At 46.3% G+C, this 17,046-nt stretch overlaps 1 protein-coding gene across 1 annotated transcript in view; it reads left to right on the top strand.

Moving 5' to 3' along the window:
- The window catches only part of SRP68 (signal recognition particle 68), a 344,507-nt gene that overhangs the window by 184,200 nt on the left and 143,261 nt on the right, over positions 1-17,046 (top strand). Inside the window, exon 8 of the mRNA XM_078654565.1 lies at positions 503-643. Coding sequence (XP_078510691.1) covers positions 503-643 — 141 coding nt within the window. The remainder of the gene's footprint in view (positions 1-502; positions 644-17,046) is intronic.

Raw genomic sequence — 17,046 nt, 5'->3', positions numbered from 1 at the left:
GTGAACTACTGGGGAGTGGATGGTGCTGATAATGGAGAAATGATAAGGGCATAAGGAGGTCAAAGAGCAGGAAGGCCCACCGCTGGTGAGTTGGGCCTTTGCAGTGGCACTTGAATTTGGGCCTTTGCAGTGGCACTTGAATTTGGGCCTTACTGGATACCTTGTGCTATCGCGTTCTTCAACTCTTGTTGCATTTACAATATGTTAGAAACATGAGTGCCACTAGCAACATAGCATATGTGCTGTATTTCTGTTTTTTAATTCCATAGCATAAAAATATTGCACAAAATGTGTTGTAATGGGAATTTGTTGCTAGGAATTTCACTTATTTATAGTGATGTCAAATGTTATTTCTGAACTCTGCCAAAAGCCACGTCCTGATCCTATCCTTTAGTGAGCTATTCATCATATTCAACGTAGTTTCCATGTACCTGAGTGTTTGGGAATACATGCTTGTTGGAAGGTATGAAGTAGAAAAATATAAATCTCTCTTCACTTCTAGTCACTGATCACCCAGACGCGAGCGAAACAGGCGGCCACCATGGGTGAAGTGGAATGGCGAGGCCGGACGGTGCCTGTCCGGATTGACAAAGTCAGGATATTCCTCCTGGGGCTGGCAGATAATGAGACAGCCATCGCACAGGTAAATGATTCATCCAGAGACTGACCAGTGGAAAGTGGTGAGTGCTCTAGGCTTCTACAAAATATCTTGAATCTTGCAAGTAGCGAGGATGAAAACCGGGTGCCGATCATCAGTTTTGTAGCAGATTTTTACCCAAGAGCAGTGGCAGGGCCATGGCTGTCACTTAGGAAACGAATCCTTCATAACAGAGTCATTGCACAAATAGTGCATTGTCTGTGACTAATTAACCTATTACTCAGTAATGAATTCATTGAGGCTCACAATTGTCGTACTAGATAGAGAAGTCTCATGGGCAGAGACTGTGAATGTAACTACTTACATTTATGTGGGTGTGGTACACACTATGCCCTGTAGGTGGGGCTCTTTATTTGCCCATCTTGTCAGTAAAGATATACTCTGATTGTTTTCTGACGGTGTGCTTTCGGTATGATGTAACTTGATCTCCCAGTTCAAAAAGGCCCTTCATTCTAATGGCCAACAATTTAATGCTGTTATGTTGATTTCGAAGTGTTTTGCTCTGTTTGTACTTACTGAAACTCAGACCTGAAAAAAGCTGTTAATGTTGAGGTTTGGGTGCATGGATAGCTAATAACAAAAGGTTAGGGTTTTTTTTTGCCTGACTTATTATGCATAGATATGTGCCTGACTCATTGGGGACCGTATGTTTTGGGTGCATTCCTATTTAGGTATGGATGTACAGTGGAGCAGACCCCTTTAGGCAGTAGAGTGGTGTGCCTCCGTGGTGTGCTGTAGAAGCGTTGGTTTGCCATGTTTCTGGTGCTTGGGGTGGTTATGACACCAGGGAGTGAGTATGCACTGTCTGACTTTTTGGGGAGTGGATGTATGCTTTTCTATGTCTTACTTCTGTAATATATATTGTGAGCCTGAATGGGCTTGAATCATGTCTGCTATCTTCTTGGACTAGTGTTCTGCATAAAGCCTCAAGAACAGTAGTTTTGTGTCCCTCATGGCTTCCAAATATGCTCTGCTCTCCTGCTTAAGAGAGCGAATGTACCGAACTCCCTAGTGGGAGCATTGTCTGAAGTTCTTGACTCCTTTGGGTGAGTTTGTGTTATGCTTGTCTCAGTTAGGACCATGATGTTTACCTGGCACTCAAGGATGGGTGTGTGCTTTGCATAATTCACCAGTGAGCGAGATGCCAGTTTCCTTGAGCTACACACTTTTGCAGAGCTTGTAGGGTATGTTGATGCTTGGATGTTTTTTGTTATTTTTGATGGGGAGACTTGCTCATGCAATGAATACTGGGTGCAGAGGTCAGTGCTTAACTTTAGCCTGTGATTACAGGTAGGGCCCACCTGCACTCATTTTTGAGACCAGCACGTATTTTTCCTCATCAGACTTTGACCCAGGGCAAGCGAGAGAAAAACACAAAAGGGGCAAAGGAGGAGGAAGAGAAATCTGGAAAAAGAACGAAGAAAGAGCAGGGATGAAAAAGAACCTTTTGGAGTGCTGTAAAGAGGAAGGGAGTGTCTGGTGGTGGATGAAAGAGTAATGAGTTGGAAATCAAGACTACTTATCCTTGGTATTCCTCACCCGACTTTTGATAGCGCCAGCTGTGGATTTCTGAGAAAAACTTTGGTCTGTGATACTTATTCTTGCACAAATTAGGGCACTAATAGCTGATACAGTGACCTGCTGTGGTAATCTGTCCAGCATCAGAGTGCACACAGATTTCCCCAGGGTACTTTTAGGTTTTTTTCCTATACCCGGTCTGCATGCATTCAGCCCTTCTCCTTAGATGAGCAGTGACGAGAATGTATGCCATGAATAAAAGATGGGCAGCACCTGAAGTGTGTTGAGAAAAAATATGCAGTGTTCGTGTGACTGACAGTAGTCTTATGTATTTGTGCTCCGTCTCTCGTTGAGTGTGGAAGAGGGTAAAAAATGCTGCTGGACCAGTTTTTCTCTGACAGTTACTCCCAAAAACAAATAGTACCTCATGCAGTTGAGTTCCACTTCAAACTGGGGGAGGTGAGGGGTGGTTTGAGTGGAAGAACTTGCTTACGCCCACCTTGCTGATCTGTGTATCACTAGTTGGAGCAGCATGGAGGGCTTTCCATTGCAAGTGCACCCGGTGCAACACCTTTTTCAAAGACATGTTTTCATGAAATATTCAACTTAGGAGCAAGAGTATAAAGCTTTTGTCTTGGGTGAGGATTAGTTTCAGGATGTTACTGCATAATCTGCATCTACCTCCAACAGGAACAAGAACTTATCTAGACGTGGAACTCTGCATCTCAGAACCACACACTTATGCAAGTTCTGTATTAGTTGTGTTCATGGTTATTGTAAAGTTGTGCTAAGCATCTAATGGCAGCATCTTAAGTGCTTTGAGCATTTCAGGTTTTTCTCCATTAAAGGCTGAGCCAGTTATTTTGCATCCATTGGCCGATCTCAAAAGGAACTGAGAAGTTAAGGAGGTTGCCAGATTCCTCTGCAAGCGTATGGTATAACTGTGCATTATCTTATCCCCTTCCACACATTAGATTTGATATTCTCCAACCTTGGTGATCTCCCTTGTAAAATTCCCCTCCACCTGCCCTGCTCAAACCACTTTGCGGTGCCTTTTACTATTCCTAAGTTCACCTCAGTCAAATTGATTCACTTTTTTTTAACCTTTAGAAGAACATCAACACTAAGTTAAAGACCCATATTTAACTATTTTGGCACTTAATTTGCCCACATTATTTGGTGTCTTGGAAACTGACGTGCTGAGTTATAACAATTGGATTTTTTTACTGCCCTTGAAAACTTAGTCACACCAGTAAAATAAAGTAAATCTGCAATTCTTGCAGTAGTCCTGCATCTTGGTTCACTCAAAAACTCAGCTCTATAAAACGTCACTAAGCAAACACAAGGAGATGATGGACAGAGCGCTGAAACTTTTCAGACACTCGCCCCCAGTCACAGATCTGGGTTGAATCCATCATCGTTCTTTATCTCACTTCGCCACCCCAGTTCAGACACCGCCATATGCAAATCAGTCTTTACCCTGTGCCCCGTGGGAACAGTCCAAACCGCACTGTCAAGCCAGGTCTTCCCTGGACCGGAATCAAGCATTCTGGGACCAGTTTTGGGGCAAAACCCGTCATCAGCCTGGCTATCTTTAATCCAGTGGCAAAATGAGCATGGGACCCATGTCTGGTCATACCCTGCCAACTTAGGGCAAACAATACAAACCTGCACTCCTAACAACTAGAAAGGAAATAGAGGACGACTCAGTGTGACGCAGCTAAAACGATATTTCTGATGCATACTTCTAACTGCAGTTCCTCAGCTATTGTACATTCCGCAGGCATCAGACTGGCAAGCAGTATCGCTGTGCGCCAGTAGACGGAGTCGTGCACGCCTGCTCTATTATTGTTTTGCTCTGTAAGTGGTATGCAGAGCTGTATATAATGGCCACATATTCATGCTGTTGTCAGTTCTTTCAGTTCATGCCAGCAGATGCGGGTCTGGAACTAACCCTTGTCTGTTTACAAGACCCTCCCTTCAAACTAACTCTAAAATACCAGTGTGTAAGTCATATGTAACCTAACATAACTTGTATTTGTAAAGCACACGTTCACCCAAAGGTATCTTGGCACTGAATAACAGAAGTATTCTTGTTACCCTAGTCAAATGGCACCCCCTAAAACTACAGGGTTCAAACCTTGTAGGGACTGTCACAAGCAAAGGCCTGCCATCAACATAACTTGTATTTGTAAAGCACACGTTCACCCAAAGGTATCTTGGCACTGAATAACAGAAGTATTCTTGTTACCCTAGTCAAATGGCACCCCCTAAAACTACAGGGTTCAAACCTTGTAGGGACTGTCACAAGCAAAGGCCTGCCATTAATGCGCTTAGATTAACTTGAAGGCTATCTGGGACAGTGAGGCGAAGTTATACGCCGCTAAGGACCAGAAGTCTCTACATCGCTATTGGTCCTGGTGGAAAAGAAGGTCAGCGAAACGTAAATGAACTTAATGTTCGAGGCATATGAGCGGCAGATACTACACTTTTGCCTGGTGTTGGGCTCGGATGATTGCATGTTGTTGTTGTCTTGGAAGAAGTATTTTGTAGTCACAAGATAGGTGACTAATCCCTTGGACGATAGTGCGCATGGGCAACGACTCCATCTTTAGATTGGTTTTTTCCGCCACTGGCTTCGGGTGAACTTTTTCCGCTCCGCCTCGAAATCTACTTTTCAAGTACTTTGAAGCGCAAAACATCATAAAAACTTAACTTAACTAACTTCAATATCGACTGACATTGTTTTGACTCCATCAGCTCGATTCCGGTGTTCGACGTGGGACGTTGGGCCTATCCACGCCGTGAGGCCTACACCTCATGGAAAGGGCGCCATTTAAGAAATGCCCCGAGTGTGGAGCAAAGTTTCCACACAGTGACCACCACGAGGTCTGCAACCTGTGCTTATCGCAAGAACACGACGAATCCAGCTGAACAGCCTGCGCGTCCTTTCGATCCAAGAAAACCATCCGAGATCGGAGGGCCTGTCAACGCGACATGCAGAGATCAGCTCCGGAACCGGTAGACATCTTCGACGAGGAGGTTCCACTCGTTCCCGATGGAGATTCCGATGATCTCCAAATCATATCAGACGAAGACGACTCAGATGACTCCATACCATCGGGTCAGCGCATGAGTACTACTTCCCCTGCACCACACACAGCACTCAGATCGAAGGCAAAGGTCAACACTCTGCCTCCGGGGCCCAGTCGCGACCGAAAAACCACTTCGAAAGCCCCGCCATCGAGCCCGGCTCCGAAGAAAGCAGTTAAGCCTTCCGGTAGCTCTTTACCGAGCAAGCCGCACGTGCCGATCCCACCAGCTCCCTCGGCACCGAAACCGAAAGAAGTCTCGGCTCCAAGACCGTCAACTTCGAAAGACAAAGGTGTGAAGCCAGCGTCCGATGCCTCGAAGCCGACGAGACCAGCTTCCACTCCGAAGACATCGTCTTCAGTACCGAAACCAACAAGGCCTGATTCCGATGTGCCCAAGCCCTCGAAACAGCCTACGACACCGAAAACAACACCTTCGGTGCCAAAAACTACGCCAAAGGACAATGTAACACCTCCTAAGGCTAAACACAAGCAGCAACCTCGTCCGGAACCGAAAAAATCGGCGCCGACAGGGGTTCCACAAGGAGAAGAACTTTTCCAACCAGATCCTCTGCAAACGAAGATCTACATTCACCCAAAAACAGGTGCTGCATCCACTATACCACAAAAGAAGAGGAAGGCAGATACAACACCCACACCTGTAGTACCTGCCAAGAAGGACTCTGCCACATCTCCTATGCACCCTTCTCCTATACTTCCTTCTCCTTCATCCCCTGTTCCTCTTAACATTTCACCACAGATTTCTCCTCCACATTCTCCTACTCTGTCTTCACACTCACCTCAAAACGATGATGAGTATAGCCTAGGGCGAGGGATAGACCCAGATGACCCTTTCCCATACCCTTTAGATGATCCAGACTGGGAGTCCCCAAACCCAAGGGATGTACCTGATATTTCCGACCCACAGTCATACCCATCAAAACCTTCTCCCCCAGAAGATAACATTGGTTTTGGACACCTATTGAACAGAGCTGCCATTTACCATGGGGTCTGTGCGCCACACATAAACGCAAAATGCCCAACCTTCGCCGCCAGGTTTCCACACCCGCTGTCCAAGGGCAATGCGATATGGATGAACTGGTCAGGCAGATTTGCGTACGCTTTTCCGCCACTACCACTAATACCATTGGTAGTACACAAGCTCAGACAACAGTCCCTAAAATTGATCTTGGTAGCTCCCACATGGGCACGTCAACCGTGGTTCACCACACTGCTAGAACTCTCTCTAGTTCCACACCAAAAATTACAACTGACACCTTCCTTGCTAACGCAGAACCATGGAGACATCAGACATCCAGACCCAAATCAACTGAATCTGGCAATCTGGCTCCTGAAGTCTTAGAGTTTGCTTATCTTAACCTACCACCAGACTGTATGAACATCATTAAAGAAGCCAGGAAACCTACTACCAGAGCTTGTTATGCTGCTGAATGGAAGAGATTTGCCATTTATTGCAACAATAACCAAATTGATCCCCTGGATGCTTCTATTCAAAATATCATTTGCTACCTTTTATATTTACAAAGATGTAACTTGGCATATTCATCCATACGCCTGCACCTTGCAGCAATTGCAGCATATTTACAAAACAGACAACATCTGTCTCTTTTTAGAGTACCTGCTATTAAAGCATTTATGGAAGGATTAAAAAGAATCATTCCACCCAGGTTACCACCTTCTCCAGTATGGAACCTAAACGTTGTTCTTACAAGACTCGTGGGTCCCTCTTTTGAGCCTCTATACAAATGTGAACTGCAATTCCTCACATGGTAAACAGCTTTCCTTGTTGCTATTACCTCTCTTAGAAGAGTAAGTGAGATACAAGCTTTCACAATACAAGAAACATTTTTACAACTACATTGTAACAAGGTGGTTCTAAGAACTAATCCTAAATTCCTTCCAAAAGTCATTAGTCCTTTTCATTTAAACCAATCTGTAGAGTTACCTGTGTTTTTCCAAAACCCTGACTCTGTAGCAGAAAGAGCTCTTCACACACTAGATGTTAAAAGAGCTCTTCTCTACTATATAGACGGGACTAAATCTTTTCGAAAGACAAAACAACTGTTTGTATCTTTCTCGCCACCACATAAAGGCAACCCGATCTCTAAGGGTGGAATTGCAAGGTGGATTGTAAAATGTATACAAATATGCGATCAAAAAGCAAAACGCACATTAACAGTTCCTCCTAGGGCGCATTCCACATGCAAACTAGGAGCCTCTATGGCTTTCTTAGGGAACATACCCCTAGAAGACATATGCAAGGCAGCAACATGGTCTACAACACACACCTTCACTAAACACTACTATGTTGATGTGCAAGCCAAGCAGCAAGCTGCAGTAGGACAAGCTGTCCTTAAAACTCTCTTTCAAACTACTGCAACAGATACAGGTGACCACCGCTAGGGGAGACACTGCTGCACAATCGATGCAAAAGTGTAGAATCTGCAGCTCATATGCCTCGAACGGAAAATGCTACTTACCAGTATGCATCTGTTCTTGGCATGTAGAGCTGCAGATCACTACACGCCCTCCCGCCTCCCCGGGACTTGTATCTGTTCCAGTTTTATCTTACTTAGATGCACACGCATGGTCATCCTTTTTCTTTACTTCTACTAACTCCATCATTTCCCATCATGGCGAAAAAAAATCTAAGGATGGAGTCGATGACCATGCGCACTATCGTCCAAGGGAGGAGTCACCTATCTCGTGACTACAAAAGACTTCTTCCAAGACGACAACAATATGCAATCATCATCAAAATCTTTATTTCGGCCAAAAAAGCCATAAAAGCAGAGCAAACATAAATACAATACAACAACAAAAGAGTACATTTCATTTAATGAATTAAACTACAATTTATAAAAACATGGAGCCAGCTTCTTTTTACATTTCACCCTGGCAGACAATAAAAATAAGTCGTTAAAAGGTCAATATCGATAAAGAGTAATTATATGTGATGATGATTATGGAATTGTAGGTTTAATCTACAGGCCTGGTTTGCAAACCATTTCTCTTCCGCCAGAAGGCTTCCAGGTATTTTGCTACTGCACACACTACCATGGGGGAAAGGTCGGTTTTCAGAACCCTGTATGCCTGCATGCAGTGAGTGAAACCTAGATTTCTGCAGGCCGGGACTAACCACTTCCATCTTGCTTGCCCATAAGATTGACAAAAAAAGAGTATGTGCAGCTCAGTCTCTTGGTGGTAGCTGCAGCCAGGGCAATGACTCCGTTAGGGATCAGTCCACTTACTAGTGAAGGCTTGGATTGGGAGACATCCGTACCTCCACTGTAGGTACAATTTCCTAGTGTGAGATGGAAATATAACATCAAGGAATCCCTCCAATTTGTAAGTGTCCTTAGCCTTTAGGAAGGAGTCAGTCAAGGTACCTGACTGCGTGGCCTGTCTCCGAGCTAAAATTTTACTTTCATGGTAGAGTGAAAGCAGCTGTTTTCTTGAAACCGTGAAGCAGGCGGTCGCAGGTTCAAGCCACAAGTTGGGTAGCCCCAGACACACAAGCTCGTTTTTTATGTGCTGGAACCAGGGGATATTCCCTGCGATCGGATAGTTCACGACCTCTTGAAGCTCGGACCTATAGCTAGCCAACTCTGGTGTGGTCCAAACTCTGCGCCAAAAGGTTAGGGGTCTAACCCCCAAATCTTCGTCGAGTGGCCTTAGTCCCAAATGGAGCCTCATCGGCAAAAGGGGAGTACTTGGGGGGAGAGATAAAAGTTGCCTAATAAATTTATTCTCCGTTGCCCCTAACTCGCGTTTAGACATATGGCCCCAAAGTTCACTGCCGTACATGACCGCGCCCCTAGCCTGTGCTCTATAAATCTCTAGGGGGGGGCCAATTGCCTTGATGGATGATTTATTTTTATTTATAAGGGCAATAACTCCTCCCGCCATTTGGGCTAGTTTGAGTTGCGATTTTGTCCGATGGTGGCACCAGGACATATGCTCGTTTAGGGTCACCCCCAAATATTCGAAGGTTCGGACCCTCTCCAGCCTGTTACCGCCAATGCAGGCATTAGATCGTGTTTTAGATGGGGGGTTGAAAATCATGTATTTGGTCTTGAGAGCATTAATCTCAAGACCATGGGTTCCACAAAATTCCTCAAAACCCTTGAGGACTCGTTGAATTCCCATGGGTGACTTAGACAGGAGCAGGGTGTCGTCTGCGAACATAATCGCCGGCACCCTGCTTCCGGCAAGTCTTGGGGCATCGCTGTCCTGTACCTCATTTAGATGAGCGATTACCCCGTTGACATAGAGGCAAAACAGGGTCGGTGCAAGCACACAACCCTGTCTCACCCTCCTGTCAACGGGGAATCTGTGGGAAAGGGAACCATCCCGGCCACATCTAACCTGCGCGTAATTGTTTATGTGAAGGCGAATAATGATATTTAAAAGGTGATGTGGTACCCCCATATTGGACAAAACAGACCAGAGTTTTCTACGGGGTACAAGATCAAATGCGGCCCGTAGATCTACGAAAACGGTATAGAGGCTGCCACCCTCCATCTTTACCGTTTTCCAATATAGGAGAGTCAGGCGGAAAATTTGATCTATAGCGGAAACCTTCTTTCTAAACCCCGCTTGATAGGGGCTCAGAATGGAGTGTTCAAGCATCCACTCCAATACGCGGTCGAGAATAAGCCTGGCAAAAACTTTTTGGGGGACGTCTATAAGACTAATAGGCCTGTAGTTGGCTGGGAGCAGAGGAGAGCCCTTCTTAAAGATCGGTACAATCTCTGCCCCCAGCCAAGTACTAGGTGCCTCCATCCCATCCAAAATTGAATTAAAAAGAACCTGTAGATATGGAGCCCATAGGATTGGCTCATTCTTGAACAAGTCTCCAGGCAGCCTGTCCAAGCCAGGGGCTTTCTCTGCACTTAATTTTTCAATGGCAGCTGCAACCTCATCAACTGTAAACTCATTCTGGGAAATTTCAAAGCCAGGGCCCCTTAGTAAATCACAAGTATCATCTTGTTGTTCAATATCGGCCAGGGAATACAAGGAGCTGAAGTGAGCCTCCCAAACACTGGGAGCAATATTTGTTTCTAATGCTGGTATTGGATCTGCAGAGCCATTTTTGACAATCTGCCAAAATTTGCGAGCATCCCTTAAATTAAGAGCGCTCACCATTTCGGACCAGTTGTCGGTGTCCCAATCAATCTTGGCATTCTGGACTTGGTTTCTGTATTCTGACCTTCTTACCCTTATCGTCACAATGCTAGCCCCTTGCTTTATTGCCTTAAGAAGTTTTGCTTTGGCCTTTCTGCAGGCAGCTTGTACCACGAGGTTTTTATTACTTTTGTGGGTTTTTTATTTACTCGTGGATTCAATACTTCTGCCAATGCATTGGTGAGCTGTAAATGAAGGTCACCAAGAGTCTTATGCTTCTCCACAGGGGCTTATAAGATTAGGTCTTCTACACTTTGAAAGACTGGTAGAATTGTGGCACAAAGCCGGGCGATAGTTGCAGGATTCCCAATAACTTTCACCCATCTTATTCTCCGTCTGTTACTGGCTAGGGTCGCACCAAGGTTCGAGGGTGTGCAAGCCAGCTGACTCTGAGCGGTGCTACCAGGGAGCACAAAGTTCAGGATCAGTGGGTTAGGATCACTTTCATCACGTGGGGCGACCTGGAAGCTCCTAATCTTAGCCCGGTTACGGGTTTCCACAAAAATATAATCTATGCGTGACTCAGTTCCTAATTTATTGTAGGTGGGCTTCGGGGGAATATCCCCGCTAACCCGCCCATTACATGCCCTTATTGAGTAATTAAATGTCAGGGCCGTGATCTGGGTAGCAAGTGGTGTCCATGACTTAGCCGGTAACCCCCCAACGGATGGTATATTCCATAGGTCATCCTCCTCCAATGAGGTATCTTCAAGGAAAGCTGGTAGTGGCTCAAATTGGCAGTTAAAGTCACCCCCTACCAGATATGGAATACCTTGAGGTATAGAGCCCAGGAAGAGTGATAAATCCTCAACAGTGCCCGAAACACTGGACACGGCCGTTGGTCTTGAGTATACATTAATTAGTATTAGTTTGACCGCATTGGGCCATTCCAACAGCACACTTTAGATATCCGCAGAGTTAGTCTCTAAATTACTTGCTGAACAACCCAAATGGGAACCCACCCAGATGAGTAAGCCACCAGAGGGCCGTCCCTCCCACCCCATTTAGCCTGGATCGAAAATGAGGCAAAGCCTGTGCGGTGGTAATCTTCCCTGGCCCAGGTTTCCTGAAATAGGCAAATTTCTTAGGAGTCTATAAATGTCCCCCAGTCGGGCAGGTCGAGTTTATTCATTATTCCTGCCAGGTTCCATGAAACCAATGCCAGGTGACCCTGTTCCATATTTACTCTGATTCTAGGACTCCTAGGCCCGCTCACAGCCTGGGGTGGTGATGCCTGCGTGAGTATTGAAGTACTAGGTCCATTTGGGTATGTCCTATCCTCAGTGGTTGTCTCAATGGGGGCAGCCGTTGGACCTATTTGGCTTTCGGAATCGTTAATCTCGACATCTATGTCAGAGAGTCAGTCTACACCCTCCAAATCTCTTAAAGAATCAAACCTGTTGAAGAGTGATAAAGGGTGCAGAAACCTATGATTTAGGTTTGGTCCATAGGGTCCTCTCTGGCGAAAGATGGGGACAGAATTTTGACGTCCGTTGTACCTAGTCCCCGGGTAAAAATATTCAAGGCCCAGAGATTGGATATCCCCCACTCGGCCAAATCTGGGTTCCCGCCGGATTTGGTCACGGCCCAAGAGTCTCTAAAATTAACCAAAATGCAGCCCCCCTCAAGGTCTTTAGGGTTATTGCCCACCCAATGCACCCTTCTAGCTCCCAAGATCTCTGTTCTAGAGGATGGGGGAAGGGTCCTATTCCTGTCTAACCAAAAGACCACCTTGTTCCTTAATTCCCTATCTGTTTCTGAGTTACCCACCCCCAGGGATGGCACCCCCACTAGGACTATTGTGCATGGTGCTGCCTCTGGCGGCTGGTTTGGGGTGAGGAGATGGTCTTTACTACTTACCTTAGTCTGTGGAGGATGCCTATTTTGCCTTCTATCTGCCGACAAACTATTACTGGAAAGGGGCTGAGATGCACGTGCCTGATCCATAGCCTTCCCACCCTGGCTAGATATACCCAAATGTTTCTTCAAATTGTGTTTAGGGGTGGGTATGTTTTTTTTTTTTTTTTACTTCCAATTTTCTTTTGGGTTCTTCAACTACCACTCCTACCGTTAAAGTGCTAGGACCCGGGTTCTTTTTGATCTCCGATGTTTTGGAGTTAGCATTACCCCTAGCCAGATCACTTAATAGGAGTGAATTTTCGCCTACCACCTTTTCAATCTGTTCTAGCTTAGAGCTGATCATCCTAGTTCTCTCTAGAAGTGGTATCATGAGAGTTTTCATTAAGAACTCAATATTGCCCATGAGAACAACTTCGGGGACTGTTGAGCAAACTGGGGGGATAGGAGCAACTATATCAGGTTCCGGGAGGATAGAAGGTGGGAAAACATCATTTGGGGCTAGATGTGACGACTTCTTTTGCTGTTTAGGACGGTGACCAACCAAAGAGCTGGCCCTCCTTTTTCTAGTATTGGTTTTTGGTCTATCAGGCGAACCCTGGGGTGACCAGGAAGTCGCTTGGGTTTGAGGCCCCGGAGAATTATGCAAACCAGCGGTGTCAATGCTAGGGGCCAAACTCAATGAGGATAAATTCAGGCTAGAACTGTCAGATACATCCCCCACGTCCACCAGCCTAATTTCGTGTGGTACATTATTGGTTGGCATGGGCGAAACCGTCGTAGCTATACGACCTAGAGAAGAACGTTTCCCAGTTATTAAATCCAAGGAGAGTTGTTTTTCAGCAAAAGCAATCTCCTTCTCTAGTATGGTGGTTGCTCTCTTAAAAAAATGGTCCAAAGTGCCAGTAACCACCCCACCAGAAGTAGGGATAGCAATATGGCGGTTCTTCCCCGAGCGCAAGGACATGCTTTCAATGATAACAACCCGCCCACAGTTTTTAAAACATAGTCTCACACTCACAACAATGAACCTTCACAATCTACACCGTACGTGGATAACTAACATTACCAGATGCTTGGACCAAAAGAAAGGAAGGGGGCCCAGCCCGGCCTTGTTCGTCCTTGGACGGCCTTAGACGGCCCGGGCTTTGCCCCGGGCTCTGTCCCGCGCGCGTCCCGCGTGTGCGGATAGGGGGGGGGGCTTAAGAATACAGAGGACGGAGGCGGGAAGAGGACCAGCTGCGGCTAATGACCCGCCGCGCAGCTGGCTGGTCCTCGCAGTCCCGCAAGCCTCTTGGTCCTTCACCTTCACCCCATCGCGTGCTCTCTCCCAAAAGGCTCTTTCCCTCAGTCTCTGGGCGAGCGGCACCCGCGAAGCCGGGGCCGCGAAAGGTGGGATGAAAAACAGATTTCCCAATGTCCGATTGTGCCCCCAGCAGGCTCCAGGAAACAGTCACAGCAACACCAAGTGTCCAGCACAGGGAGTCGATTTAAAAGGGTGGAGGACGGCGGCGGGAAGAGGATCAGCTGCGGCTAATGATCCGCCGCGCTGCTGGCTGGTCCTCGCAGCCCCGCAAGCCTCTTGGTCCTTCACCTTCACCTTCACCCCGTCGCGTGCTCTCTCCCAAAAGGCTCTTTCCCTCAGTCTCTGGGCGAGCGGCACCCACGAAGCGGGGGCCGCGAGAGGTGGGATGAAAAACAGAAAGATTTCCCAATGTCCGATTGTGCCCCCAGCAGGCTCCAGGAAATAGTCACAGCAACACCAAGTGTCCAGCACAGGGAGTCAATTTAAAAAGGTGGATGACGAGGGCGGGAAGAGGACCAGCTGCGGCTAATGACCCGCCGCGCTGCTGGCTGGTCCTCGCAGTCCCGCAAGCCTCTTGGTCCTTCACCTTCACCCCGTCGCGTGCTCTCTCCCAAAAGGCTCTTTCCCTCAGTCTCTGGGCGAGCGGGGGCCGCGAGAGGTGGGATGAAAAACAGAAAGATTTCCCAATGTCCGATTGTGCCCCCAGCAGGCTCCAGGAAACAGTCACAGCAACACCAAGTGTCCAGCACAGGGAGTCAATTTAAAAAGGTGGAGGACGGGGGCGGGAAGAGGACCAGCTGCGGCTAATGACCCGCCGCGCTGCTGGCTGGTCCTCGCAGTCCCACAAGCCTCTTGGTCCTTCACCTTCACCTTCACCCCGTCGCGTGCTCTCTCCCAAAAGGCTCTTTCCCTCAGTCTCTGGGCGAGCGACAGAAAGATTTCCAAATGTCCGATTGTGCCCCCAGCAGGCTCCAGGAAACAGTCACATGCAATCATCCGAACCCAACACCAGGTGGCGATCTAATGCAAAAGTGTAGTGATCTGCAGCTCTACATGCCAAGAACAGATGCATACTGGTAAGTGGCATTTTCCTTATAATGTGCACTAAACTTAAAGGGTGTCAAAGTGCTAATCCAAACAGGGAAACACTGACTGAAAACCGAGAGATTCTCACCGGAGAGAGAAGATCCATGTTTTAAGATGTTTGCGGAACACAGGGAAGAACTCCAATGTGAGCAGGCACAATTTATGTGCGAGGACAAAGAAGAAACGGCACCCCCATCTGGTTTTACGAAACCTAGGAACAATCACTCTCCTGTTAAAGGATGATCTGAGCAGTCTATTAGGAATATAACACTGAAAGGATGATGCACCCTGAAACACCTGAAGTTTATTCAGGGTGGCATTGTTAATATTCAGATATAGAGCACTGCAATAATCTAAATGTGATGTTATCAGGGCAGAGACTACTGATACTCGAAGTTGTGGGGGATAAAAGAGAAGATTTTCTTCGGAATCCTGATGATAAAACAACACGCACTGATGGTACGACTGACATGTGAGTCAAAATTGAGCAAACCGTAAAAAATGGTCCCCAGGTTTTTGGCTAATTCCGCTGGTTCGGGTAAAAGTCCACCATAACTCAGAACAAACCGACTGCTGAACCCTGAATACAAGGACCTCGGTTTTTTTCTGCATTCGGTTTTAGACAGTTCTCTTTCATCCATAGTCTAATGTCTTTCGTACACGGTTTGCATTTATCAGCTACTAGCTGCAGGTTCTCCGAGATAGACACAATAATTTTTGTATTGTCCGCATAGGATGGCACTTGGAAACCAAAAGATTGCACCCGCTCAGCAAGGTGGGAGAGACTTAAAGATTAAAAAGAGTTGTGCAGAGGGAAGACCCTGCAGGCACACCACAGCGGGGCTTAAAGGCATTTGTGCTGAGATCTCCACAGCTTACTGTTTGGACCCTGTCAGTTAGGAAGGAGCAGAGGGAGGTCCAATGCAGTGACACTCACCTGACCTGCTGGAGACATTAGACCAGGCGAAAAGGTGATATTGTATCGAAATCCGTTGATAAATCAAGCATCACTAGGATGGCGGCACCACCCTGGTCTACCTGACAGTGGATGCAATCAACTGCAGGTGTAAGCACAGATTCAGTACTGTCTGCTTCTAAACCATTCTGGGAGGGATCCAGGAGCTCATGAGTATTAATAAATGAAACTTTCTCCTGATTGATATATTTTTCTACCATTTTGCTGGTGTAGGCAATAATGAAATCGGACAAAGTTTCTTTAAGTCCTCTGGGTCCACATTAGGTTTTTTCTGCAAAGGCATGACTATGGCTTCCTTTAATAAACTGGGATACACTCCTGTTTCCTCTATAAGGTTGAAACCTTTTCGCAGAAATATAGAATGTGGTCAGGAGCAAGTTGCAGAATTCTAGTGGGGCAGGGATCAGCCGTAGACCTCAGTTTCATGTTCATGAGATAATCTTTGACTTGCAAAGTTAATATAGGGGAAACAGAGAGTAAGGTGGAATGAGTGAGTTCAGAAAAGGCTTCTGAGGGGACAACCCCAGCAGCATGGATGTTGAATTCGGAATATATCCTGAGGATTTTATCTCTAAAATATACAGCTACTTTATCAGACAGGAGGGTTGGTGAGCCCCTTCACTACCTTAAAGAGTTCTTTAGAAGAATTACTAGCTGATTTAATTTTAGTAACATAGAAAAGGGATTTTGCTTCACTAATAGAGGTCTTATAATAGAGTAACAGAGCTTTATGCTTCTCTTGATCAGCAGGGGCAAAATGTGAACTAAATTTTAGTTCCTGCCTCTGACATTGCTGCCTGAGGTCTTTAAATTCATCAGAGAAACATAGGGTAGATGATTTAATCCTTGTGCAAATCTTATCTTTTAGAGGTGCCACTTTATCAACCCCTGTCTTGACCCATCCTCCAAAACGTTCCGCCATAGAGTCCTACAGATGATCATTCCCCAAAATGGAATTATTGAGGGCCAGATCCATGTCTGCCGGTGCAATCCCGCTCTGATTTCTGTAGGTTACAGATTTCCGCTGAACATGTGCCACACTAACATGAGAGGAAGGCACTGTGATCCAAAAAGTCACTGCCCGATGATAAGCCCAACTCGAAGGTAGGACGACCAAGCCAGTATAGTTGGCAAAGACCGCATCCAAGGTGTGGCCAGCACTATGAGTGGGAGATTTGACCATCTGAGCGAATCGGAGATTAACCATGAACTCAAGAACGGTGTTCGAGTCACTACAGGAGTTCAAAAAATAAAATCGCCCAGTATAAGGAAATTAGTGTTAACCGGAAAAAGTTCCAAGACTTGACCCCAAAAATCAGAAAAATTGGCAAGAGGAGCTAGAGGA

Source organism: Lissotriton helveticus, chromosome 7 (genome assembly GCF_964261635.1).
Source record: "Lissotriton helveticus chromosome 7, aLisHel1.1, whole genome shotgun sequence".
Classification (NCBI taxonomy): Eukaryota; Metazoa; Chordata; class Amphibia; order Caudata; family Salamandridae; genus Lissotriton; species Lissotriton helveticus.
This window is presented reverse-complemented; position numbering and strand designations above follow the sequence as displayed.